The following is a 26,043-nucleotide window of genomic DNA, read 5'->3' on the forward strand; positions in this document are numbered from 1 at the left end:
AGATGGCAAAGAATCCGCCTGCAATGTGGGAGATCTGGCTTCGATCCCTGTGTTGGGAAGATCCCCTGGAGGAGGGAATGGCAACCCACTCCAGTATTCTTGCCTGGAAAATTCCTTGGACAGAGGAACTTAGCAGGCTATGGTCCAGGAAGTTGCAAAGAGTCGGACACAACTGACATAGTTACTTGTATAATTTAAATTTTTATCTTAAAGGAAATTTGACATAATATAGATTCCTGTATGTTTATAACAGGAAGTGAACTGAAGAAAATCTTCCTCCCATTCAGACAAAAATGAAAGGACAATACAACTTAGACAGGCATATCTCTTTACTTACCTTAAGAATTAAGTGTTTGAGCTCATTATCGTGAATGAATGAAGGTCTATAATTATTTCCTGGGTAAGAACTTGTCATACCTAAAAATAAAGAAGTCATATAGTTAACTGAAAATCAAGTAGAGATGGAAATATAGTAAAGTCTCAGTCTATTAGCAATTCTGGGGCTGCTATTGGTGATGACAAGGATGATGGTATTTTCTCTTCTACCATACTCTAAGATCTCTTCTATAATTATTCTCTTTCTTTCTTGTTACTAGATTACAATTTCCTGCTTTCAGATAAGTTCTTAGAACTACTTATTCCTTTATACACAAATGTACAGACAGTAAAAGCTATATACTGAAAAGAGAGAAAAATGCAATATATTATCTATAATATTATAATAATACACCACAATATTCAAGACTCTGGTTATTTTAAAATCTCTTAGCTTACTAAAACTGATCATATGGTGATCCAGTGGTTAAGGGAATCTGCCTTGCAATGCAGGAGATGTGGGTTCAATTCCTGGTTGGGGAACTAAGATCCCATATGCCTTGGAGCAACTCAGCCCACTTATGCACCGCAACTATTGAAGCCTGAATGCTCTGGAGTCCGCGTGCCACAACGAGAGAGTCCAAGCTCAATACCAAAAGAGTGCACATGATGTAACAAAGATCCCGCATGCTACAACTAGACCAGAGGTAGCCAAATAAATAACAAATACTCCTTTCAAAAAAAAACAAAACCATCTGATCATGTGAATTAGCCTGAATAGGGAGATTATTGAATTCTAAGCAAATTTTATGGATTCATAGGATTTTCTATATGACCCTTTAAAGACAATATGGAGACTTCTGACAGTATACAAAATGTATAAATGAAATCATTCATTTTAAGCCCTTTCACAGAGTTCATCGTATTGAAAGGAAAGTCTCTTAAGAAACCAGAAGAGCTTGGAAAAGGGTAAGGAATGATCAGATCAGTTCAGTTAAGTTCAGTTGCTCAGTAGTGTCTGACTCTTTGCGACCCCATGGACTGCAGCACACCAGGCTTCCCTGTCCATCACCAACTCCCAGAGCTTGCTCAAACTCATGTCCATCAAGTCGCTGATGCCATCCAACCATCTCATCCTCTGTCATCCCCTTTTCCTCCTACCTTCAGTCTTTTCCAGCATCAGGGTCTTTTCCAATGAATCAGTTCTTTGCATCAGGTGGCCAAAGTATTGGAGTTTAAGCTTCAATAAGAGTCCTTCCAATGAATATTCAGGACTGATTTCCTTTAGGATTGATTGGTTTGATCTCCTTATAGTCCAAGGGACTCTCAAGAGTCTTCTCCAACACCACAGTTCAAAAACATCAATTCTATGGCACTAAACTTTCTTTATAATCTTTTATAATTTTCTTATAATCTTTCTTTATAATCTTTTTTTCCAGTAGCTGGGAAAACCATAGCTTTGACTAGATGGACCTTTGTCGGCCAACTAATGTCTCTGCTTTTTAAAATGTTGTCTAGGTTTTTCATAGAGCAAGGAGCAAGCATCTTTTAATTTCATGGCTGCAGTCACCATCTGCAGTGATTTTGGAGCCCCCAAAAATAAAGTCTCACGGTTTCCATTGTTTCCCCATATATTTTCCATGAAGTGATGGGACTGGATGCCATAATCTTAGTTTATTGAATGTTGAGTTTTAAGCCAGTTTTTCCACTCTCCTCTTTGACTTTCATCAAGTGGCTCTTCAGTTCCTCTTCATTTTCTGCCATAAGGGTGGTGTCATCTGTGTATCTGAGGTTATCGATATTTCTCCCAGCAATCTGATTCCAGCTTGTGCTATACCCGGCGCAATGATCAGGTCAAAGCCAGGTAAAAGTTTGACCTGAGAGAAGTAAGGGAAGAACTAAAAATTTGTCTTGAAGACATCTACCAAGTCTTACAGGGAAAGCCCTCCATGGCCACAAGGGGGCGCAGAGGACCGTTCACCCAACCCAGATGTGCTGTCCCCAGGTAACTCTAAACAAGGGTGATTCAGAAGTAAATCAAATTTCCCTTCCTTGTACTTCCCAGTTTCCCTAAACAGCAACCCCTCCTTCTAGGGACTGCAAAGAAAGATGTTTTTTCCAAAAAAAAGATGGGGGTAACACTCTGATACAGGTTAACCATTAACTGGCCTTTGGATGAATTTGCAGCCAAAACCTGCGGCTTCCCTGGTAGCTCAGATGGTAAAGAAAGTGCCTGTAATGCAGGAGAAGCAGGTTTGAGCCCTGGGTTGGCAAGATCCCCTTGGAGAAGGAAATGGCAACCCACTCCAATATTCTTGCCTGGGAAATCCCACGAACTGAGGAGCCTGGCAGGCTATAGTCCATGAGGTTGCAAAGAGTTGGACACGACTTAGCAACTAAACCACCACCACCAATTACCTAAGTGGTGGGGAAAGAACAAAATCAAAAAATAAAACATCCTCATAGAATGATTTGGTAAAGTCTTCTCAGACTGGCAGCATCCTAACAAGGCCTGACATAAGCAAAAGAAAGCTCTTTTAGAATCTACCTTCTAGGTAGCCCTCAAAGAATCTCCCCACATGACTTCTTGTTATTATTATTATTGTTATCAGTCCCCAGGAGACTTGTAGGAGGGAGTTGAGAAAAAGCTAAAGATGCAGACCTGAATGCCCGGCCGGCACAGGAATAAATCAGTGTGAGCGAGGCAGTGACACTTGCAGGCTGGCTTGAAGCAAGGTTGGCAGAATTGTGCTGAGATAACCTGGTCAGTGTCGGTCAGCCAGAGTGGGTGAGCCCTGGCTAAATATATGAGTGAGGATGTGAGGACATGCCAGTGAGGAAAAGAGGGCAGTCAGTGTAGAGCTGAAGTTAGGGTGAAGTCAGCTAACAATGTATGGTGTGCGATTCTATACTCCTCCCATTGGGGAGTGACCAAGTTGATTCTCAGACTCTAGTGGCAAAAACAAATGCGGAACATGATCACTTACTTTTATTAAGTTCTTCATTGTCATTTATTGTCATTTTATTTGATTGTGTTCTTCATCGTCATTGAAAATGACAATGATCATTATAATGATAAGGATAATAAGGATCAATATGACAATAACAACTCCTTTTCCTCATCCTTGGACCACCACCTCCACCATTAAGAAACACTGTGCTCAAGGACCTCCCTGATGACCTGCCTCAGGGAAAGGAAAGGCTACCCACTAAAGTATTCTTGCCTGGAGAATTCCATGGACAGAGAAGTCTGGTAGGCTACAGTCCATGGGGTTGCAGAGTCCAACATGACTGAGAGACTAACATACACACACATGGAAATGTAAAACTGTTGGGACATACCAGCCTATGAGCGTTTTCCCCTTAATTAATTTTGCTATATTTTACAATGGATAGGGAAGGGGAATACTTGCCCTTTCCCCAGATAATTTGAGATGCACTGCTGTAGAATGTAGAGAAAAAAATCATTTCACATCCTCTGTCTTCAGAGTAATTATCTGTGGACCATCTACAAGCAACCCTCTCATGGCATCTAGGCTTTTGGGGATGGAATTGGGGTACCCTCTGGCCAGAGCACTGGAATGCAGCCCCAGCTGCTCTATGTCTTCTCATCCACGGGTAGCACTAAGGATCTGGTCAGGATATCTTATGAGGATATGATCATCTCACTTCAGTTTACAAGGACCAACGGTGAAATCTATGCTCTGTTCCAGAGAACCCCATCTGGATTTAGACAGTGTCTCCTCCTTACTGAGCTTGCCCTGCAGCTCATCCCATGCATACTTCTGTGTATCATTTATCACACTGGGTGTTAATAATCTCTCCCTAGGTCTATCTTCCTTATCCAACTCCCGTCCCCCTCCCCCAGCACAGAGATCTTGCCTCCTTCATTTGCCTAACCCCAGCACAGAACAAGAACTCAGCTGATGCTCAGTGCATGCTTATTGAATTAGGTTGCTGATTCATAGCTTTTCCCTCAGGTCCTCCTCCCTCAGAACACTGTGAATGTGAAAACTGTTGGGTAATTTTAGGGTTGCAATCCTAAATGACCTCAGTTGAACCTGCTAATGTTCATTGCTAACAGATTTAAGATAAATATTGCACACAACTTACACAAGGCCTAGTTGTGAATAAAAGAGAATCTTCTTTCACAATGGACTGTTAAGAACAAAAGACCACCAATCATGCTCCCAGAAGGAAGCCTGCCAGGCAGGCCCCCAGCCCCAGGACTGCTGTGCATATGGTACTGAAGGAATCGAGAGCTGTACTTGATTTTCCCCACAGCCTGCTCTCCAGATCTACTCGGGCTCGGCTGGAGTGCATAAGCCAGTTTTCCACCATTTGCAGAGATCTAAGGAAGGTGCTTTTTGTACAGTTCTTCTGTGTATTCCTGCCACCTCTTCTTAATATCTTCTGCTTCTGTTAGGTCCATACCATTTCTGTCCTTTATCGAGCCCATCTTTGCATGAAATGTTCCCTTGGAATCTCGAATTTTCTTGAAGAGGTCTCTTGTTTTTCCTATTCTGTTGTTTTTCTCTATTTCTTTGCATTGATCACTGAGGAAGGCTTTCTTATCTCTCCTTGCTATTCTTTGGAACTCTGCATTCAGATGCTTATATCTTTCCTTTTCTCCTTTGCTTTTCACTTCTCTTCTTTTCACAGCTATTTGTAAGGCCTCCTCAGACAGCCATCTTGCTTTTTTGCATTTCTTTTCCATGGGGATGGTCTTGGTCCCCGTCTCCTGTACAATGTCATGAACCTCCGTCCAGAGTTCATCAGGCACTCTATCTATCAGATCTAGTCCCTTAAATCTATTCCTCACTTCCACTGTATAATCATAAGGGATTTGATTTAGGTCATACCTGAATGGTCTAGTGGTTTTCCCAACTTTCTTCAATTTAAGTCTGAATTTGGCAATAAGGAGTTCATGATCTGAGCCACAGTCAGCTCCTGGTCTTGTTTTCGCTAACTGTATACATTTGCCAACCAAGGTCCGTCTAGTCAAGGCTATGGTTTTTCCCGTGGTCATGTATGGATGTGAGAGTTGGACTGTGAAGAAGGCTGATCACCAAAGAATCGATGCTTTTGAACTGTGGTGTTGGAGAAGACTCTTGAGAGTCCCTTATACTGCAAGGAGATCCAACCAGTCCATTCTAAAGGATATCAATCCTGGATGTTCATTGGAGGGACTGATGCTAAAGCTGAAACTGCAATACTTTGGCCACCTCATGTGACGAGTTGACTCACTGGAAAAGACTCTGATGCTGGGAAAGGTTGGGGGCGGGAGGAGAAGGGGACGACAGAGAATGAGATGGCTGGATGGCATCACCGACTCTGTGGACGTGAGTTTGAGTGAACTCCGGGAGTTGGTGATGGGCAGGGAGGCCTGGCGTGCTGTGATTCATGGGGTCGCGGAGAGTCGGACACAACTGAGCGACTGAACAACAACAACAACAACAAGGAAGGTGCTTTAAAGCACAACTTGCACAAACTACTATTAAATAGCCCTGTAATAGCTGTCTCTAGTTTTACTTCCTAATTTGTAGATGCCCCATCCTCCTCCAATCTGAGTAGATCTGTCAGGATTTTTTGGTTCATTATGAAGTAAAGATCCTCTTGGTCTGGGCTCCAGTTTGCACGTGGAATCCAGGTAACACCACACTCCTATAAGCCACTTTAACTCAACTTGGCAAAATCTGTATTCTGGCCACAGAACTTCCTTCTCCCTGAAACAGACTGTCCTTTTCCTGGCATGCAGTTCAGGACGGAGATCTAAATAAGACTGTTGGCCTTCCTTTGCTTATTCCTTTTTCATACTTTTGGGGCAAGACTTCACTATCATCTTTTAGATCTTTACAAATCTGAACCTTCAGTCTCCTCTGAAGTCTGCAGAAAACTCACCGGCCAGGTCTTCAGACTATATCAAAATGAATTTATGTCACCAACATTCTTGTATCTAAAACCCTAGTCTATTTCCATCATTCTGTCCCTCAAGTTCGACCAGGTTTGTTCCCAAACCAGATGTGATTTTAACTACACATGTACACAGAATGTTTATTACACTTGGATTTAAAATTCAAGTTCAGGGCTTCCCTGGCTCAGTGGTAATCCGCCTGCCAATGCAGGAGACATGGGTTCGATCCCTGATCTGGGAAGATCCCCCATGCCACAGAGCTGCCAAGCCCATGCACAACTGTTGATCCTGTGCTCTAGAGCCTGGGAGCCACAACTACTGAGCCACGTGCTGCAGCTACCAAAAGCCTCGTGCCCTGCAACAAGAGACGCCACCTCAATGAGAAACGTGCACACCACAACTGGAGTGTAGCCCCTGCTCACCACAACGAGAAAAGCCCGCACAGCAACAAAGACCCAGCATGGCCAAAAGTACATAAATAAATAAATTATTTTTAAAAATTTTGAGTTCAAAGTCAGAGATGATCACACATACCCGAATCCTCATCAGCTAAGGACCTCCTTCACCCAATATGTAAGATTATCTTAGTTTATGTGAGACTATATTAGTAAGTGGAAACACTAATAGTAAGGTGTGATGCATTTTCAGGTACTACTTACAAGTCTGAATGAAGTTTTAAGAGAAATTGATGAATTTAAAGAGTTTCTTTTCTAATGGAAATCTGACAATAACTTAAAATTATCGTAACTAAATATTTCAGAACTTCTAAACTAGGTATGCATGACAGGTATCATCACCTTAATATTATACCTGGGAAGACGAGTAGAAATGTAAAGACTTTTCAAGTTCTCAGAGTAAACCTAAGATGAAGTGTTTAGTGAAACCAACTTTTCTGACATTCAAGTTAGTACTTTCTCCACCTATGGAATATGGACAAGCATCAAAATGAATACCCATAAAACTGAAAGATGCATTTGTATAAAATCTCAGTAGCCAAAAACAACAAAGCAAGGACCTCAATTACAGGGGAGACTTCACAAACCCGAGTGTGGAGGCCATCTTTCAACTCACCTTTTAAAGATCTCAAGTGTTGAACAGCCATTCTTAAAACTGTCCGTTTGTCCAGTTTCCGGGCCATGGGACTGCACTGAGGGATCATCGTAGACAGTTTTCCAATCAAGTTGTTCATTTTATCTCTCCTCCGCTTTTCAGTTTGGCTATGAGCTTCTCTAAGAAGGAGAAAGCGCCTCTGTTATATTTAACATTCAGCAGACACTCAGGGACCCCAGAGGCACTAGCAGGAGCACTGGTGGGGCCAGCAAGCTCCTGCTGTTCTTCTGCACGACTTTGACCCTGCAGATGGCATTCAGGGACGAGGCAGGAGGGGGTGGGACAAGAGTGGCACTGTTCACACTGTTTTTACCAGCCTCCACCTCCTGCCCCCACCCCCACTGCACTACCCTTGTTCCTTCCCTTCTGATCTTATTCCCTGAAATCTGCAAGAAATAACATTTCCCACCCAGTGTTCTTGCCTGGAGAATCCCATGGACAGAGGAGCCTGGTAAGCTATGGCCCATAGGGTCACATGACTGAAGTCGGACACAGGATCGAACATGACTGAAGTGACTTAGCACATGAGAGCTGAGGTGGATTTTTTTTTCCACTTCCCTCTTAGAGGAAGAGACGTGTGTGTGTGCACAGTCATGCCTGACTCTTTGTGACCCCATGGGTTCGCTCTGTCCGTGGATTTCCCAGGCAAGAATACTGGAGTGGGTTGCCGTGCCTTCTGCAGGGATTTTCCCAACCGGGGGATCAAACCCGAGTCTCCTGCATCTCCTGCATTGGCAGGCAATCTCTTTACCACTGCACCACCCAGGAAGCCCCTGAGAAAGAGATGGGTTGCCTTCTATTCAAAGCTAACTTCTCTGGCCTTCGCTTGAACAGTTACCAGCATCTTGAGCTCATTCTCTTTCATAGCTCCTTCTATGGGTCAATAAATGGGCTCAAATCTCTTCCCTTTAGGGGAAAAAAAAACATTTTCCCTAAATCTAGAGATTTTTTTTCCCCCTTCCCTCTTCCCTCGTCAGCCAGCTTCTTGAGGCTGTTGTCTCACTCAACCTTCCATCTCCCAGGCGTCTCTCCGTCTATTAAAGCAACCTCCCACAGCCCCCACTCCACTAAAACTACTCTAGCAGAAGTCATCCTCATCTTATGCAGCCCCAGCTGTTCCCTGCCTTGAGATGGACAGTGAGGGCATTTTTCATTATTCGTTGGCTTCTGCTCCTCCATCCTCCCGCCTCAGCTCTTCCTCTGTCCTTCAGTACTGGTACCCTGAGATCCCTTACTTGGCACTACTCTTTCTTCACCCTATAGCTTCACCCTGAGATCGCATTCTCTCAGAAGGCTTTACAGCAACTCATAAGCTACTTAAGCATTTAATCCCTATCTCATTCATACCTCATCCAATTCCAGACCTTCAGAACTAGAAGGATGCACGTCAGTGATTCAAAGCACCCTAAAACTCAACAAATCCCAAACTGAATGCATTCTTTGCAACTGGCCTCATTTTACTTCTTCCTCTGCCAGCCCTGATTACTCCTTTTCCTTTTATAGGGCTTATCTTGATTGGTGGCACCACTGGACTCATGCTAGACGCTTTATTCTTCTTCACCTGGAAGAACCAAATAATCACAAACTCCTACAAATTCTTGTTTTAAAATTATTTTTTAAATGTGTCTTTGGTTCTCTCCACCCACCCGTTACTGTCTTAGCGTTAGTCTCTCAGTTGTGTCCAACTTCGTGAGCCCATGGACTGTAGCCTGCCAGGCTCCTCTGTTCATGGAATTCTCCAGCAAGAATATGAAATGGGTAGCCATTTCCTTACCCAGGGGAGCTTCCTGACCCAGGGATCGAACCCATGTCTTCTGCACTGGCAGATGGATTCTTTACAACTGTGCCACTGGGAAGCTCCATGACACTCATTGCACAACCCCTAGAAGCCTTTGAAATTGATATTACTGCTTCTTCAAGTATCCATGACACTCATTGCACAACCCCTAGAAGCCTTTGAAATTGATATTACTGCTTCTTCAAGTATCTTCCTTATCTACTCTATCCGACCCATGACTTCCAGAATTATTGTTTTAAAACAAAATCATCTAATCCCATTGCATAAGGGATGCTAGCATGCATTTTCACTGCCAAAGAGGAAAGTCCAGACTCCCTAATGACATCCCAGTGTTCTCATGACCTGGCTCATGCTTTCATCTCTGGTTTCACCTCTCCATTCCTTCCCCCTACAGGTCTGGATGTTGTAGAGCAGCAATGCCAGATAACTTGCTATCCTCCAACACACGAGGTCAACTCACATGTCCTCTCTGTCTTGCAGTCTTTTAGGATTAGAATGCCCTTCCTCCCTATATTCCTGGAAAACAATCCTAGTCCCTCTTCAAAACCCAGGTGACTTATTCTTCTGGGAAGCTCTCTTTAACATCCCTCTCAAAGCCACCTCAGTACGTTGTTTCATCAAATATACCACTACCATATTTCACCAAATCTAAGACACCATCAGCTGTAAGATGCACCATTCTCTAGTGCAGCACAAAGACAGAAAAACGCTCTCAATTGACAGGAAGATAACACTGATGCTAAGACATGGTTCACAGGCGATAAGATGTGGGGGGTGGGTGTATATCTTTGATTTCAAGAATTAGGTTATTCTACTTTTGACATTTTACTGTGAATATTTGTCTGTTTCTCCTACAACACACAGGTCATGGCAACTCCAGAGTTTCTATATAAGAAAAGTTTGGGGGAAGTCAATCTAATGGGAAAGGGAAAAAATAGGAGATTTGTCCTGATCTATTTTTAGAGACTTTAGATGAAGGAGTGGGAGGAAGGGGAGAAGCACTGATGGAGCTAACAACCCCCTCGTGCCCTGCACCCCCAAAAAACCATTCACCTTTGGCTAATGCCTGGAACAAAGTACATGTTTTGGGATGAACAGGATGGCATTCAAATTAAAGTGAAAGTGAAGTTGTTCACTCATGTCCAACTCTGCGACTCCATGGACCATAGCCTACCAGGCTTCTCCGTCCATGGGATTTTCCAGGCAAGAGCACCAGAGTGGGTTGCCATTTCCTTCTTATGGGGATCTTCCCAACCCAAGGATTGAACCTGGGTCTCCCGCATTGCAGGCAGACCCTTTACCCTCTGAGCCACCAGGGAAGCTGCATTCAAATTAAATGTAGATAACTAGGAGCAAGCAAATTGATCCTCAGACTGTGCTCCCAAAGTCTGAAACTTTGGAAGGGGTCTTGGGAGTCATGTGGAGGAAAGCAGAAATGAAGGGACTCCTGGAGTGGGGGTGGGGGTATGATGGAGCTGCTGTAAGAATTCATTAAGCAAAGGGTTCCGCAGCTTCAAAAATAAAGTTGGCTCATGCATGCATTCATTTGTCCATACATAAATGGATGTACTTAGCATACATGAATGCATATGCGAATGGATAACTACTACTTTGAATGCCGTCCCGCTCATCCCAAAGCAGGGACTCGGTTCCAGGCATTAGCCAAAGAATGGTCTTTTTCTGGGGGGGCCGGGGAGGGTTGTTAGCTCCATCAGTGCTTCTCCCCTTCCTTTCACTCCTTCATCTAAAGTCTCTAAAAATAGATCAGGACAAATCTCCTATTTTTCCGCTTTCCCATTAGATTGACTTCCCCAAACTTTTCTTATATAGAAACACTGGAGTTTCCATGATCTGTGTGTTATAGGAGAAACAGACAAATGTTCACATAAAGTGTCAAAAGTAGAATAACCTAATTCTTGAAATCAAAGATATACACCCACCCCAACATTTTATCATCTGTGAAACATACAGGGCTTCTCTGATCGCTCAGTTGGTAAAGAATCCACCTGCAATGCAGGAGTCTCCGGTTCCATTCCTGGGTTAGGAAGATCCACTGGAGAAGGGAAAGGCTACCCATTCCAGCATTCCTGCCTGGAAAATCCCATGGATGGAGATGCCTGGCAGGCTACAGTCCATTGGTTCACAAAGAGTCAGACACGACTTGTTCACTTTCACTCATACTATGGTCTGCTGTTTAGTCACTTGTTGTTTAGTCACTAAGTTGTGTCCAACTCTTTGCAACCCCATAGACTATAGCATGGTTTTCCCTTATAGCTCAGTTGGTAAAGAATCTGCCTACAATGCAGGAGATTCCTGGGTTGGGAAGATCTTCTAGAGAAGGGAATGGCAACCCACTCCAGTATTCATACCTGGAGAATCCATGGATAGAGGAGTCTGGCAGGCTACAGTCCTTGGGATCTCAAGAGCTGGACTTAGAGACTTAAGTGAGAGAGGCTACAGCACATCAGGCTCCTCTGTCCTCCACTATCTCCCAGAGTTTGTTCAAATTCATGTCCATTGAGTCAGTGATGCTATGTAATCATCTCACCCTCTGTCACCCCCTTCTTCTCCTGCCTTCAATCTTTCCCAGCATCAGGGTTTTTTCCCAAAGAATCAGCTCTTCCCATCAGATGGTTAAAGTATTAGAGCTTCAGCTCCAGCATCAGTCCTTCCAATGAATAATCAGGGTGGATTTCCTTTAGGATTGACTGGTTTGAGCTCCTTAGAGTCCAAGGGACTCTCAAGTTAGGTCCTTACTGTTTCTGTCCTTTATCATGCCCGTCCTTGCATGAAATGTTCCCTTGATAGCTCCAGTTTTCTTAAAGCGATCTCTAGTCTTTCCCATTCTGTTGTTTTCCTCTTATTTCTTTGCGTTGTTCATTTAAGAAGGCCTTTTGTCTCTCCTTGCTACTGTCTGGAGCTCTGCATTCAGTTGAGTAAACCTTTCCTTTTCTCCTTTGCCTTTCACTTCTCTTTTCTCCTGTTGGGGCATAGACTTGGATTACTGTGATGGTGAACGGTTTGTTTGGAAATGAACTGAGATCATTCTGTCATTTCTGAGATTGCATCCAAATAACGCATTTCAGACACTTTTGTTGACAATGAGGGCTACTACATTTCTTCTAAGCGATTCTTCCCCATAGTAGTATATATAAGGGTCATCTGAATTAAATCCACCCATTCGCATCCTTTTTAGTTCACTGATTCCTAAGATGTCAGTGTTCATTCAATCTTGCTATCTCCAGCTTGACCATGTTCAATTTACCTTAATTCATGGACCTAACATTCCAGATTCCTATGCAATATTGTAATTTATAGCATCAGACTTTACTTTTATCACCAGACACATCCACAATTGAGCATCGTTTCCACTTGGCCCAACTTTATTCTTTGTGGAACTATTAGTAACTGCCCTCTGCTCTTCCCCAGTAGCATACTGGACACCTCCCAACCTGTGGGGCTCATCTTCTGGTGTCATATCTTTTTGCTTTTCCATACTGTTCATGGGGTTCTCCAGGCAAGAATACTGGAGTGGGTTGCCATTTCCTCCTCCAGTGGACCATGTTTCATCAGAATTCTTCACTCTGACCCATTTGTCTTGGGTGGCTCTGCATGGCGCGGTTCATAGTTTCATTGAGTTATGCAAGTACCTTCACTATGACAAGGCTGTGATCAATAAAGGGGATACTATGGTCTATTCAAGAACAATTTTTATATTAAAGATTTATGTTTTAAAAATGCAATAGTTATCCTCTAAGGTGAAGAATGTTCACCTCTTCTTTCTACAGATAGTAGCAGTAGACAGAGCCACCTGATTCCAAGAACATACAGCAGAAAAGTGTCTTCTCTTACAGCCAGGATTTGAGGGAGATGAGAACTGTTCTTATCAGTTCTCATCAGTTGGGAATAAGGAATGGTGATGCTGGGAAATAGGAAACAGAGAGGAAGGTGAGATAGCCAGTTTTTGAATAAGGTACTTTACTTGAAGGGGGTGCACTTGAAAAGATTTCTTGGAGAATTTTATTAAAGAAAGGTATATCTACCCAGAGGACAGTTTTCTGCTTAATAATTTATCAGGGCTCTGGCTCTTAATCCTGTGAACAGCTACTGTCACTTTGAACCATGTCAGAGTTTCATGAAGTCTAATTTTAAAAAAAACAGAATAAATGGAGAAAAAGCAAAATTGAGATCTGACAGTGTTGCCAGAGGTAGAAAAATATTTGTTGATGTTGAAAGAATATGATGAAACAATTGACAGAATTTATGACGATGGATTCCTAATAATCAGAAGTTCCTTGTAAGTAATTCTGATTTGTTTATTGGATGAATTAGGTTTTCTCCAGTGCTTCAAGAAAATAATAGTTGTTTTTAATAAATAACTATTCTAAGAAAAATTTAAAGACACATAAGCCAAAATGTTATCCAAGTAGATAGAGAAAAAAGGTATAAGGTATATGATGATCACTACATCTCAGAGCAGAACATAATAGAAAAACCTAATATTCATGAATCTGTTCTGTCTTGACATCACTGTTTGCTTCAGCTAATGGTCTGCATATGTGACCTTCCCCACCCACTATATACCCTCTCAATGGTGCATTATACCTGAAGGACTTCATTTTTACTTGTTGTTCACCATCTTCCATTCTTCAAAAAAGCAAGATAAAGTATCAAGCTACACGAAACAGATCTTCAGTAATTCTTGAGAAATAAATGTGAGATTAAGTTCAATCATCCTAATTCCTATTAAGGCTTTAGTTATACATGCTACCCTGAGCTCCTAATTGAAATGATTATCATTGTCCGGGTGAGTGCTCTTGTACCAAAGCTGACAGGTACCTCATCTCCATCAGGTAACAATAACTACGTGAAGCAACAGTGAATATTAATTGCTGTTTAGAAATTATGCCATGCCAATCTTGAAAAGGAGGATATTCATAGAAATAACATTAAATAAAATAGCTATTTTTAAAACAATGGATGGTTTAGCCAAAAATGTTGTAATAGCTGTATTACATAGCCTGAAAATTTATTAAAACTCTAAGAGCTTTAATTTTGTCTGAAAATTCATCTAGACAATAAGAAATAATCTTGAAAACTGGAAACTGATTACTTGCCAATAATATTAACTTTCACATTAGCATATGCCTTAGCAGAACATTCTAAATGTATATATGTGTGTGTATAAATATTTATATATATATACTTACATACCTGTACATATGTGGCAGTGTATTTATTCATTCAGAGTGTAGTCACCAGACCACTACCAAAGTGATGGTGATAAAATACTTTCCACATTAAAGAATCATGCAGGCTGAGTAGTTTTTCTTCAAATATGTGTTTTAAAATATACACTCCCAAGTGCATTAATTTTTGAAAGGGCATTTTAAAAATTCACAGTAAAGCTTCCAAAATCTCATCTGGAAATAATTACAATCAACATTTTAATGGGTCTCCCCTACATGATTTTCGTAGACATGTATCTGTGTGTGTGCTTAGTTGCTCAGTCGTGTCCGATTCTTTGTGACCCTGTGGACTGTAGCCTGCCAGGTTCTTCTGTCCATGAGATTCTCCAGGCAAGAATAATGGAGTGGGTTGCCATGACCTTCTCCAGGGGGATCTCCCTGACCCAGGGATCGAACCTGCATCTCTTGAGTCTCCTGCATTGGCAGGTGGATTCTTTATTATTGAGTCACCTGGGAAGCCCAGACATGCATCTAGATACATACAAAAACAGCTTTGACTATTTAACTTAGTCATGGGGAGGGGGAGTTGTGGAGCATGGAGGATATTTATACAGATTTGTGTTCTATATTGTGTATATACTGATATAAATATATAAAATAAAATTCAGATGACAGTGTAAAATTTTTCATGTCTTGTCTGATTCACTTAACACTTGTAACATAAATATTTTCTCCTAGCTTCAAATATTCTTGAAGAACATAATTTTTAATGACTAAATAGTGGCCCACTGGTTAGCTATGCTATAATTTATTTAATAATTTTCTATTACTAGATATCTCAATATTCTAATTTTTCAATATTATAAATAGTGTGCCTAATACCACTGTGGTGCATGCATCTTCAATTATCCTCCTAGGACAAAACTTTGTTAGTCACTCAGTCTTATCTGACTCTTGGTGACCCCATTCATTGTAGCCTGCCAGGATCCTCTGTCCATGGGATTCTCCAGGCAAGAATACTGCAGTTTGTAACCATTCCCTTCTCCTAGGTATCTTCCCAATCCGGGAATAGAACTTGGTTCTCCCACATTGCAGGCAGATTCTTTACTGTCTGAGCCACCAGGAAAGTCCAGGATAATCCTTCAGATGTACAACGCATGGATAACTACTTTAAGGCTTCGGACTCATGTTGCCAAGCTTCTCTCTTTTAGAAGACTCAATAATGATCATTTTCTAGACTTTGAAAAGAGTTTGATCTACCTGTAAACTATTTTATTCAAATGATGTATTTTATTTGAGGTTTCAATAATATTTTCCTGCTTAAAAAAGATAATACGTGCTGTTTATAGAAGACTTAATAAAATTTCTGAAGAGATGCATATAAATGTTCCAAATAAAAAAGGACCACTAAGATAAAAGCTTAATCAAAGGATGTTTTTCCTTATCACTGTCTAAATAAATAGCTTTGATGACACTTTATCAAAAGTATTTTCACATGTGTTATTTGATTCTGACAGCATTTAAGAATCATGTATTTATTCAGTTCAGTTCAATCACTCAGTCATGTCCGACTCTTTCCAACCCCATGGACTGCAGCACACCAGGCCTCCCTGTCCATCACCAACTCCCGGAGTTTACTCAAACTCATGTCCATCGAGTCGGTGATGCCATCCAACCATCTCATCCTCTGTCATCCCCTTCTCCTCCAGCCTTCAATCATTCCCAGCATCAGGGTCTTTTCCAATGAGTCAGTTCTTCACATCAGGTGGCCGAAGTATTGGACTTTCAGCTTCAGCATCAGTCCTTCCAATAAATACTCAAGACTGATTTCCATGTAGTTATTACTCTCCCCACTTTACAGATGAAGGAATTGAGGCCCAATAAGGTTACTGCTCGAGGTCATAGACCTAACAGGAGGCCAATGAAGCTTATTCTATGTAGGCTCATGTGCCTTCCTCTATGCCTCTCTCATTATCAGCCTGCAATAGAGAGTGTTAGATTAAGTCAGCTTTTTTTCCCCCTCTCTTTTCTGCCTGACTTCATATCTAAGGATTAAAGTAGAAAATAATGATACAGGATGAATGATTTTCTTCCTAATGATCTGGAATTATATACACATATGCATATGTGCTCAGTTGCTCAGTTATGTCCTACTCTTTGCGACCCCATGGACTGTTGCCCACCAGACTCTGTCCATGGAATTTCCCAGGCAAGAATACTGGAGTAGCTTGCCATTTCCTTCTCCAAGGGATTTTTAAGATCCATGGATTGAACCCATGTCTCCTGAATTGGCAAATGGATTCTTAACCACTAAGCCACCTGAGAATCCCTATATATAGATACGCTGCTGCTTAGTTTGGAGAAGGCAATGGCAAGCCACTCCAGTACTATTGCCTGGAAAATCCCATGGATGGAGGAGCCTGGTAGACTGCAGTCCATGGGGTCGCTAAGGGTCGGACACAACTGAGCGACTTCACTTTCACTTTTCACTTTCACACATTGGAGAAGGAAATGGCAACCCACTCCAGTGTTCTTGCCTGGAGAATCCCAGGGACAGGGGAGCCTGGTGGACTTCCGTCTATGGGGTCACAGCAGCTGCTTAGTTGCTTCAGTCGTGTCCGGCTCTGTGCGATCCTATGGACTGCAGGCCGCCAGGCTCCTCTGTCCATGGGATGCTCCAGGCAAGAATACTGGAGTGGGTTGCCATGCCCCATCCAGGGGATATTCCTGACTCAGGGATCGAACCCGGGTCTCCTGCATTGCAGGCAGATTCTTTACCGCTGAGCCACCATGAAAGACCCATATATAGATATATATTACTTCAATTTCAAACGGTAAAGTTTAACTGTTTTAAATCATGCTTTTGCTTTGATTATACATATCTTAGCAAATTAACTCACTGACTAAATTTGCCTCCTTGATGAAATCCAAACCAACTATACTTAAGAAATCAAAATACACTTTAATAGTCTTGTGCAGAACAGAAAAAAGGCACGATCTTGTTAGTCAAACAGTTCATTCCTTCGCAACATGAACCTAAACATTAGTAAATTTGCTCTTTGTATGTTTTCTCCATGCTGGCATTTGGTCTATAGTAAAGATATTTTTACTTATGAATTTTAATAAGCTCACTGATATTAATAACATTAACATTACTTAGATGCATTTTCTTGGTGTAGCTTCTTATACTAAGTAGTATAACTTTTTCAAAACACAGTGGAGGTTTCCTTGAAAACTACTTTCACTGCATTTTGAATGAAATGTAGGCCCTACTCATAAATCAAGCAAAAACAAATGAAATCGGAAGCAAATACGGTCAAAACACTCCTCCAATTTGCTGCTTTCCATGCCTTTCTCCCTTTTGAAACTTTCTTCCTTTCCCTTCTGAGACACCATGCTCATTTTACAGCCCCATCTCCTCAAATTTTGGGTAGGCACCCCTCCTCCCTGAGCCTCCCCCATCTTTCCTGCACCCATACCTGCATCCATGCCAGTCACCGCTCTTGTTCTTTATACATTAACAGTGTCTGAATCTCCATCTCCAGGCCACGCCTCAACCCTGAGTTCCAGACCCTTATGTCCAACTGCCTACTTAAAGATTCCCATAAATGTCACATTCTCCTTGTAGCCAAAACTGAATTCATCATCTTCCCCTCAAAATCAATGAATGAAATACCATCTTCCATCGAGGTCCAAGTCAGAAAATGTGGATGCTTCTTAAATTCCTACTCCTCTCATGAACAAGAGTGAATCTTAGAGATTCTCTCTTCTAAATGTGCCATAATATGTCCCTCCCTCTCCAGGCCCTTCCTGCCCAGGCTACTCTCTTGGACCAGTGCTCAGAAAACCCATTCCCCAGCAACCGTCTCTCTGCTGTTTTCTCTGCCTGATGGATTTTCCTCCTTCAGTGCATCCTCCACACCTGAGTGCTCCTTTAAAAATATAAATCTGTACCACTTCACACTTACTAGGATAGCTTTTTTTTTTACGGAAAATAACAAGTGTCAGCAAGGATATGCAGAAATTGGATCCCTCACACATTTCTGGTGGGAATGTAAAATGGTGAAGGTACTGTGGAAAACAGTTTGGTGGTTCCTCAAACACTAAACATAGAATTACCATCTGACCCAGCAATTCGACTTGTAGGTATATAATCAAAAGAACTGAAATTGAAAGCAGAGACTCAGATACTCGTGCACCAACGTTCACAGCAGTATTATTCACAACAGCCAAAAAGTGGGAACAACCCAAATTCCACCAACAAATGAATGGATAAATAGGATGTGGCATATACACACAATGGAATATGATTCAGCCGTAAGAAAGAATGAAGTTCTGCTACATCGCTACAATGAAGGTGAAACGTAAAAGTGCTACACTAAGTGAAATAAGCCAGAAATATTGTATGATTCCACTTAGATGACATATCTAGAATAGGCAAATTCTCAGAGCTCGAAAGTAGGCTAGAGTTTACCAGGGGCCAGGGAAAGGAAGGGAAAACTACTGTTTCATGGGTACAGTGTTGGAGAAGTTTTAGAAGCAGACAATGCTGATGATTGTACAACATTGTGAATGTAATCAATGCCACTGAATTGTACACTTAAAAGTGGTTAAAATGTCAAATTTTATGTTACATATATTTTACTACAATAAAAAAAGCTTTTTTAAAAGTGCAAAGGTAAACAAAAGTTTTACAAATGTAATCTGATCAAGTTCTCAAAATCCCTCCATTTTCCTTATTGCATTTAAGACACTTTTCAGGCTTTCCTGATGGCTCAGACAGTAAAGAATCTGCCTGCAATGCAGGAGACCCGGGTTCAATCCCTCCGTCCGGAAGATCCCCTGGAGAAGGGAATGGCAACCCACTCCAGTATTCTTGCCTGGAGAATGCCATAGACAGAGGAGCCTGGTAGCTACAAGCCATGGGGTTGCAAAGAGTTGGACACGACTGAGCGGCTAACACTTTCATTTTACTTTTCAGTTTCTTTAGTTCAGCAGACATTCATAACCTAGTCCGAGTTTATCCCTCAAGTGTCACAGCTCACCCACCTCCTGGTGTGTCCTCTGCTCTACTGTGACAATTATTTGTTTCCTGATCATCAGTGCGCTGCTTCATACTCTATGCTTCTGCAGAGCTGCTCCTACTGCCTGAAATACCTTCTCTACTTCTGCTCTGAATGGTCCATCCCCATTTTTCATTCAAAACTTAGCTGCCATTAACATTTCCAGGAAGCTGTTCTTCGCTTCTGATCTCATTATTATTTAAACACCCAATTTGCTTTGCTGCCATAATATCTAGGGTCCCTCTTATGGAAATTATCATGATATGTAATAATTCTTTGTATCTTTCCCATTTGTACAAATTTATTGTGCTGAGTGCTGAAGAATTGATGCTTTTGAACTGTGGTGTTGGAGAAGACTCTTGAGAGTCCCTTGGACTGCAAGGAGATCCAACCAGTCCATTCTAAAGGAGATCAGTCCTGGGTGTTCATTGGAAGGACTGATGCTAAGGCTGAAACTGCAATACTTTGGCGACCTCATGCGACAAGTTGACTCACTGGAAAAGACTCTGATGCTGGGAAGGATTGGGGGCAGAAGGAGAAGGGGACGACAGAGGATGAGATGGCTGGATGGCATCACCAACTAGATGGACATGAGTTTGAGTGAACTCCGGGAGTTGGTGATGGACAGGGAGGCCTGGTGTGCTGCGATTCATGGGGTCGCAAAGAGTCGGACACGACTGAGCGACTGAACTGAACTGATTGTGCCTTATATATGTCTTCCTCCTCCTCTACTGGGTATCACATTCTTCAGTTCAATTCAATCACTCAGTCGTGTCTGACTCTTTGCAACCCCATGGACTGCAGCACTCAGTAGATATATTGTAGATACTCAATAAATGTTTAACGTAGATATCACATTGTAGATAGTCAATAAATGTTTAATGATTGCATTCCAAGGAATCTTCATCAATGACCCTTTTAAAGAAGCAGCTCTCCATTCAAATCCAACAGTGCTGCAGAAAGGGCGAAACTGCTCACACATTCTCTTCTGTTTAAAGATATCCAGCGTTTGGAGTCTCCACCAATGAAATCAACCTCATGCCCTGAGTCTCTGGGAAGGATGCTGCAACAGTCAGTACTTTTTAAAATTCATAAAGCACTTTGACATCCCTTATTTCATTAGGATGGAAAATGGTGAGATGAAAGAAGGATTGGGGCAGAGTGGAGAAGTTCTGGGATAGATAATGAGCAAATCAGGGGGTGTACACTCACTTTCTGCTGCCACTCTATGTGCTCTTCAAGTAGAAATTATGTCACATGAGAGTCCAGTACTTACCTGCTACAACTGAATGCTGACATTTCTACCCTTGTTGAAAGGAGACAGGTAAAGAGATTCTGAGAAAGTTTTTCCACCACTTTTTCTTTCATGATTCCTGACCTGGCAGGGAAGAGGCCTTGGGTCATCCCTACCAGATATGCTGGAAAATTGGACAGCATGGCTGTCTTCATGTGATAGAAACACCCTCCCCTGTCCAGCTGCAGAGAGACAGGAAGTAGGGTGTAAATAGGAAACCACTACTCTGACAATTAGGCATTCCAACTAGCTGGATAATGTTGGGCAAGGCACTTGCTGTTTCTGAGTTTTAGCTGCTTCATTTTCTAAAATGTGTGTAATAAATAATCTTTAGGATTGCCTTCTGTCAGAAAGACATTATCTGTCAGTATATTGTCACTATATTTTCTAGGGCTTCAAAATCAATGCAGATGGTGACTGCAGCCATGAAGTTAAAAGATGCTTGCTCCTTGGAAGAAAAGCTATGACAAACTTAGACAATATATTAAAAAGCAGAGACTTTGCCGACAAAGGTTCATATAGTCAAAGCTATGGTTTTTCCAGTAGTCATGCATGGATGTGAAAGTTGGACCATAAAGGAAAGCTGATCACCGAAGAATTGATGCTTGTGAACTGTGGTGTTGGAGAAGACTCTTGAGAGTCCCTTGGACAGGTGATCTAACCAGTCCATCCTAAAGGAAATCCACCCTGAATATTCACTGGAAGGACTGATGCTGAAGCTGAAACTCCAATACTTTGGCCACTTGATATGAAGAACTGAATCATTAGAAAAGACCTTGATGCTGGTAAAGATTGAAGGTAGGAGGTAAGGGGATGACAGAGGATAAGTTGATTGGAAGGCATCACCACTCAATGGATATGAGTTTGAGCAAGCTCCCGGCAATGCTGATGGACAGGGAAGCCTGGCATGCTGCAGTCCATGGGGTCACAAAGAGTCAAACACAACTGAGTGACTGAATTGAACTGATATTGAACTGATATTTCCAGTATTTCCCTTGTCACTGCCCTCATTTTTCCATTCACTCTCAAAACCACTGTAAGGGCTCAACCATGGCCCCTTGGGACAGGTGTGACGCAAGTTCTATTGTGTGATTCTAGTTCTCACTTGAAAGTTATATTCTTATTTAAATATTAAGAAAGAACAATGGTACTTATGATTCTAAAGAAAAAAGAAGAAAATAAAATGGACTAACATTTCTAGCTCAAGGTGAATGAGGACTGCATGCATGCTAAGTCTCTCTAGTCATATCCGACTCTGCGATGCTATGCACCATAGCCCACCGGTCCCTCTGTCCATGGGATTCTCCAGGCTCCAAGAATCCTGGAGTGGGTTGCCATTTACTTCTCCAGGGGATCTTCCTGACCCAGGGATCGAACCTGCATCTCTTCCATCTCCTGCACTGGCAGGCAGGTTCTTTTACCACTGGGACCACCTGGGAAGCCCAGAGCCACCTGGGAAGGGGACTACCACCTGATAATTAAGGATGTAGAACAGCAAACAGTTCTAGGTAGACTGTCACTTGGTCAACTGTAGTTATTTATAATCATCCACTTTATTGGAAGAGACTAAGAGAATACAGACAATCAAAAACAGTACATAATCTTCATATACTTTTATGTATACAATCTTTATATACATTTATATATGGCTTGGGAAGTGTGTTGGTGCTTATATTTGAATAACACTGATTCTGCCATCTTGGAAACTGAAGCTAAATTATAAAGTATACTAGGAAGAACTGAGTTAAAAAGAGTTGGATATTTCATTACATCTTTATTGTGTCCCCTACTAAGGACTTTTCCTGTCATTCATGATGGAGAATGGTCATCAACTTTCACGTTTATGTAAAGAAAGTACCAGCTTAAAATGAATTGTTCTAGATTGTTATATTTATCTTGCCCTATTATTTTCACTATAAAAAGCCTATGTTTGAGGAGATCATTAAAGAATATTTGAGACTGCAAGCTGCATTAGGCAACAAAATGAACAAGGAGATAGAAAGTATTCTCAACATTGATTTTATTATCTGCTTAGCTTAACAAACATGGAAAACAAGAGTTTTTATTGATTAAAGTTGCCACAGATAACCAAGGGTTGGTTGTTACATAAACGATGAGTAAATCAAGAAGCAAGTTATGATTATTTTCAGCCAAACATGCAAGATGTTTTCCTCAAGGTTAAGTATTTCAATTAGGAAGGCAAATATCTTGCTGTGACCTTAACTGTTAAGTAAATTAACCTCAAGTTCCTATGTCTTTCAAATCCCAGTTGACCTTCCTGGATAGCTAATAACCTTAAGAGCTGGATCAGTTAATGACAGAGGTAGCAGCCAGGTGGATAAATAATCTACCCTGTCCAAATTTTTAATTACCATGTAATTTAAAATAATAATTTAAAAGTAATCTTTTTCTAAAAAAGAGATATATATATAATACCTATATAATATATATATATATATACACACACACACACAATAGAATACTCAGTTCAGTTCAGTTCAGTTCAGTCGCTCAGTCGTGTCCGACTCTCTGCGACCCTATGAATCACAGCATGCCAGGCCTCCCTGTCCATCACCAACTCCCGGAGTTCACTCAAACTCATGTTACTCAGGGGTAAAAAAGAATGAAATAATGCATTCTGCTGATACATGGATGGACCTAGCGATGATCATACTAGCAAAGTAAGTCATAAAGAAAAAGACAAATACCACATGATATCACTTATATGTGGAATGTAAATATGACACAAGTGAACCTATCTACAAAACAGAAATAGACTCACAGCCATAGAGAACAGACTTGCAGTTGCCAAGGAGGGGGTGTGAATTGAGAATTTGGGACTAACAGACACAAACTATTATAGACAGTCTAGAATGGATAAACAACAAGGTCCTATTGTACAGGTCAGCACAAGCATTTAACATCCATATATTAAACCATAATAGAAAAGAATATATATGTATATGTATAACTGAATCACTTGGCTATACACCAGACACTAACACAAAATTATAAATCAACTACACTTCAATTAAAAAAAATAAGAAGAAACAAAAGGTTTTAATTTGTTTAAAATGGAATATCTTTCTTTTCTCCCTAGGGTTGAAGATTTCCTGGGGTTACAGGAACAAATTCACTTACTGCGATGGGTCTGAATCACTTCGTCTTCGTTTTCTTGGCAACTCTGTCACATGTGGGCTGAAGGATCCAGTGGCTATTGGTTTAGTCCAGGGGCTTAGATGACTGGAAACCACGGAAGCAATGCACTGGTTCCCTTCCATCAATACTTTACCTGTGAGACATAAACTGCAATAAAGCATCTACTTGAAACATTAATTTTCACTTTATATATCTATATCACATATTTTAAATGGTTTTATACTTTGATATTTTAAAATGTCAAGGAAACAATAAAATGGGGGACTTCTCTGGTGGTCCAGTGGTTGGGAATCCCCTGCCACATGCCACAGTCTACCAACGTAGTGGCACAACCAAGCTCGTATGCCACAACAACTGAGCCTCTGCTCCAGAGCCCACTTGCCACAACTACTGAAGCTCGTGTGCCCTAGAGCCTATACTCTGCAACAATAGAAGCCACCACAGTGAGGAGCCAGCAGCTGCTGCTAGTTCACCTAGAGAACTGATCACCTCAACTAGAGAAACCTACGGGTAGCAAGCAGACCCAGTGCAGCCAAATATAAATATATTTTTTAAATGACATGGAATGAAAGACTAATTACACACAACCAAATATTAGTTAACAATGTATTGTTAGTCTGTATCTTTATTTTCCCTAATTATAAAAAATATATATGGATACTGCAGGAAATACAGAAAACACAAAAAGGTGGAATGGAAGGGGGAAATCCAAATTTCACCAATGTGAAATTTCACTAATGTTACTATTTAGAATGACTTCCTTTTAGAATTTTTTCTATAGTTGTTTTTATAGTAATTGAAATCATAGTGTATATTCTGCATTATTTACATATCATTATGATAATAACTTTACAGTGTTATTATAAATTCTTTATAAATGATTCTAATGACTCCATAATATGCTATCATGCAGCTGTGTCATAGCTACTTAACCACTCTTCTATTGTTGGAATCCAAGTTTGTTTCTATTTTTTTCACCATCATAAATATGCAGTGTGCTTTTATCTATGTGTATAAAACTTTTTATCTACTGGCTAACTCTTTTCATCTTCTACTTATTTCTTGTGGATAGTATCCCAGAAACAGGTTAACAAGGTCACAGGACATGAATATTTTTAGTCCTGAATTGACTAAAATTCAATTAAACCTGAACTGACTTACAGGGAAATTTTAACCCTTAGTGTTTAAAGAAAAAATGATTGAAATTTAACGAGCTAATCATTTTTTAAGAAATCAGGAAAAAATAACTAAAATAAATCTAAAGAATTAGGAGAAAGGAAATTGTGAAAATAACACTAGAAATACCGAATTAGAATACAAATTAGTATAGATCAAAAAAGCTAAACATAGGTTCTTCTGGATTGGAAACTCTAATAACCCTATGACAAGACTTTTTTTCAGTTCAGTTTTCAGTTCAGTGGAATGGCAACCCATTTCAATATTCTTGCCTGGGAAATCTCGTGGACAGAGGAGCCTGGAGGCTGCAGTCCATGGGTGGCAGAGAATCAGGCACGACCAACACTTCCATTTTCATAGAAGAAGAAGGAATTCTTTGTCCCTCAACTCTTTTTATAAGGTTTACATAAATTTGATATTAAAATTTGACAATGGCAGTACAAAACAGGATAACTATAGGCCTAATCTCATCTATGAACAAAGATATAAAAACCCTAACATAATATTAAAAAAACTCAGAAATGGATTAAAAAAATAACCCATCATGACCAAGATAGTTGTATCCAAGGAATGTAATATTGGTTTAATATTAGTAAATTAATGAATATAGTTTACCACAATAAGAGCTCATTGAAAAAGTATGATTATCTTAAAAGATTCAGAAATACTAATGAAGAAACATTGAAAAAATCTTTTCACAATCAGAAACAAAAACATTAAACAAAACAACAACAAAAGAACATCTTTCAACACTGTATTATTAATAGAAGACCTGTCAGTGGAATAAGGCAAGAAACCATACTTGAAGTATAATTGGAAAGGAAGAAAAAATAATATTAAAATTAGGGAGTGGATCAAGGTTGGCTGTATGAGTGTAAAGTCAATACACAAAATCAACTGTCTTTCTATTCACCAGTAACATACTATAAGAAAATGATACTTAAAAAATATAATTTACAATAACTTCAAAAATATAGAACAATTATAAAGAATATAATATACTAAAGAACAAATATATAAGAATA

The 26,043-nt window shown here is 40.6% G+C and overlaps 1 protein-coding gene across 1 annotated transcript in view; it reads right to left on the reverse strand.

Annotated features, from left to right (window-relative positions):
- Nucleotides 1-26,043, reverse strand: part of BMAL2 (basic helix-loop-helix ARNT like 2) — a 107,781-nt gene that overhangs the window by 42,256 nt on the left and 39,482 nt on the right. The window contains exons 2-5 of the mRNA XM_088837260.1: nucleotides 23,825-23,975; nucleotides 20,666-20,767; nucleotides 7,301-7,458; nucleotides 338-417 (exon numbers count right to left, since the gene is read on the reverse strand). Of these exons, the coding sequence (XP_088693386.1) occupies nucleotides 338-417; nucleotides 7,301-7,458; nucleotides 20,666-20,767; nucleotides 23,825-23,975 (491 nt within the window). The remainder of the gene's footprint in view (nucleotides 1-337; nucleotides 418-7,300; nucleotides 7,459-20,665; nucleotides 20,768-23,824; nucleotides 23,976-26,043) is intronic.

The sequence above is a fragment of the Moschus berezovskii genome, chromosome 6 (assembly GCF_049115385.1).
Source record: "Moschus berezovskii isolate FMDL1 chromosome 6, NW_MosBer_1.0, whole genome shotgun sequence".
In the NCBI taxonomy this organism is placed as follows: domain Eukaryota; kingdom Metazoa; phylum Chordata; class Mammalia; order Artiodactyla; family Moschidae; genus Moschus; species Moschus berezovskii.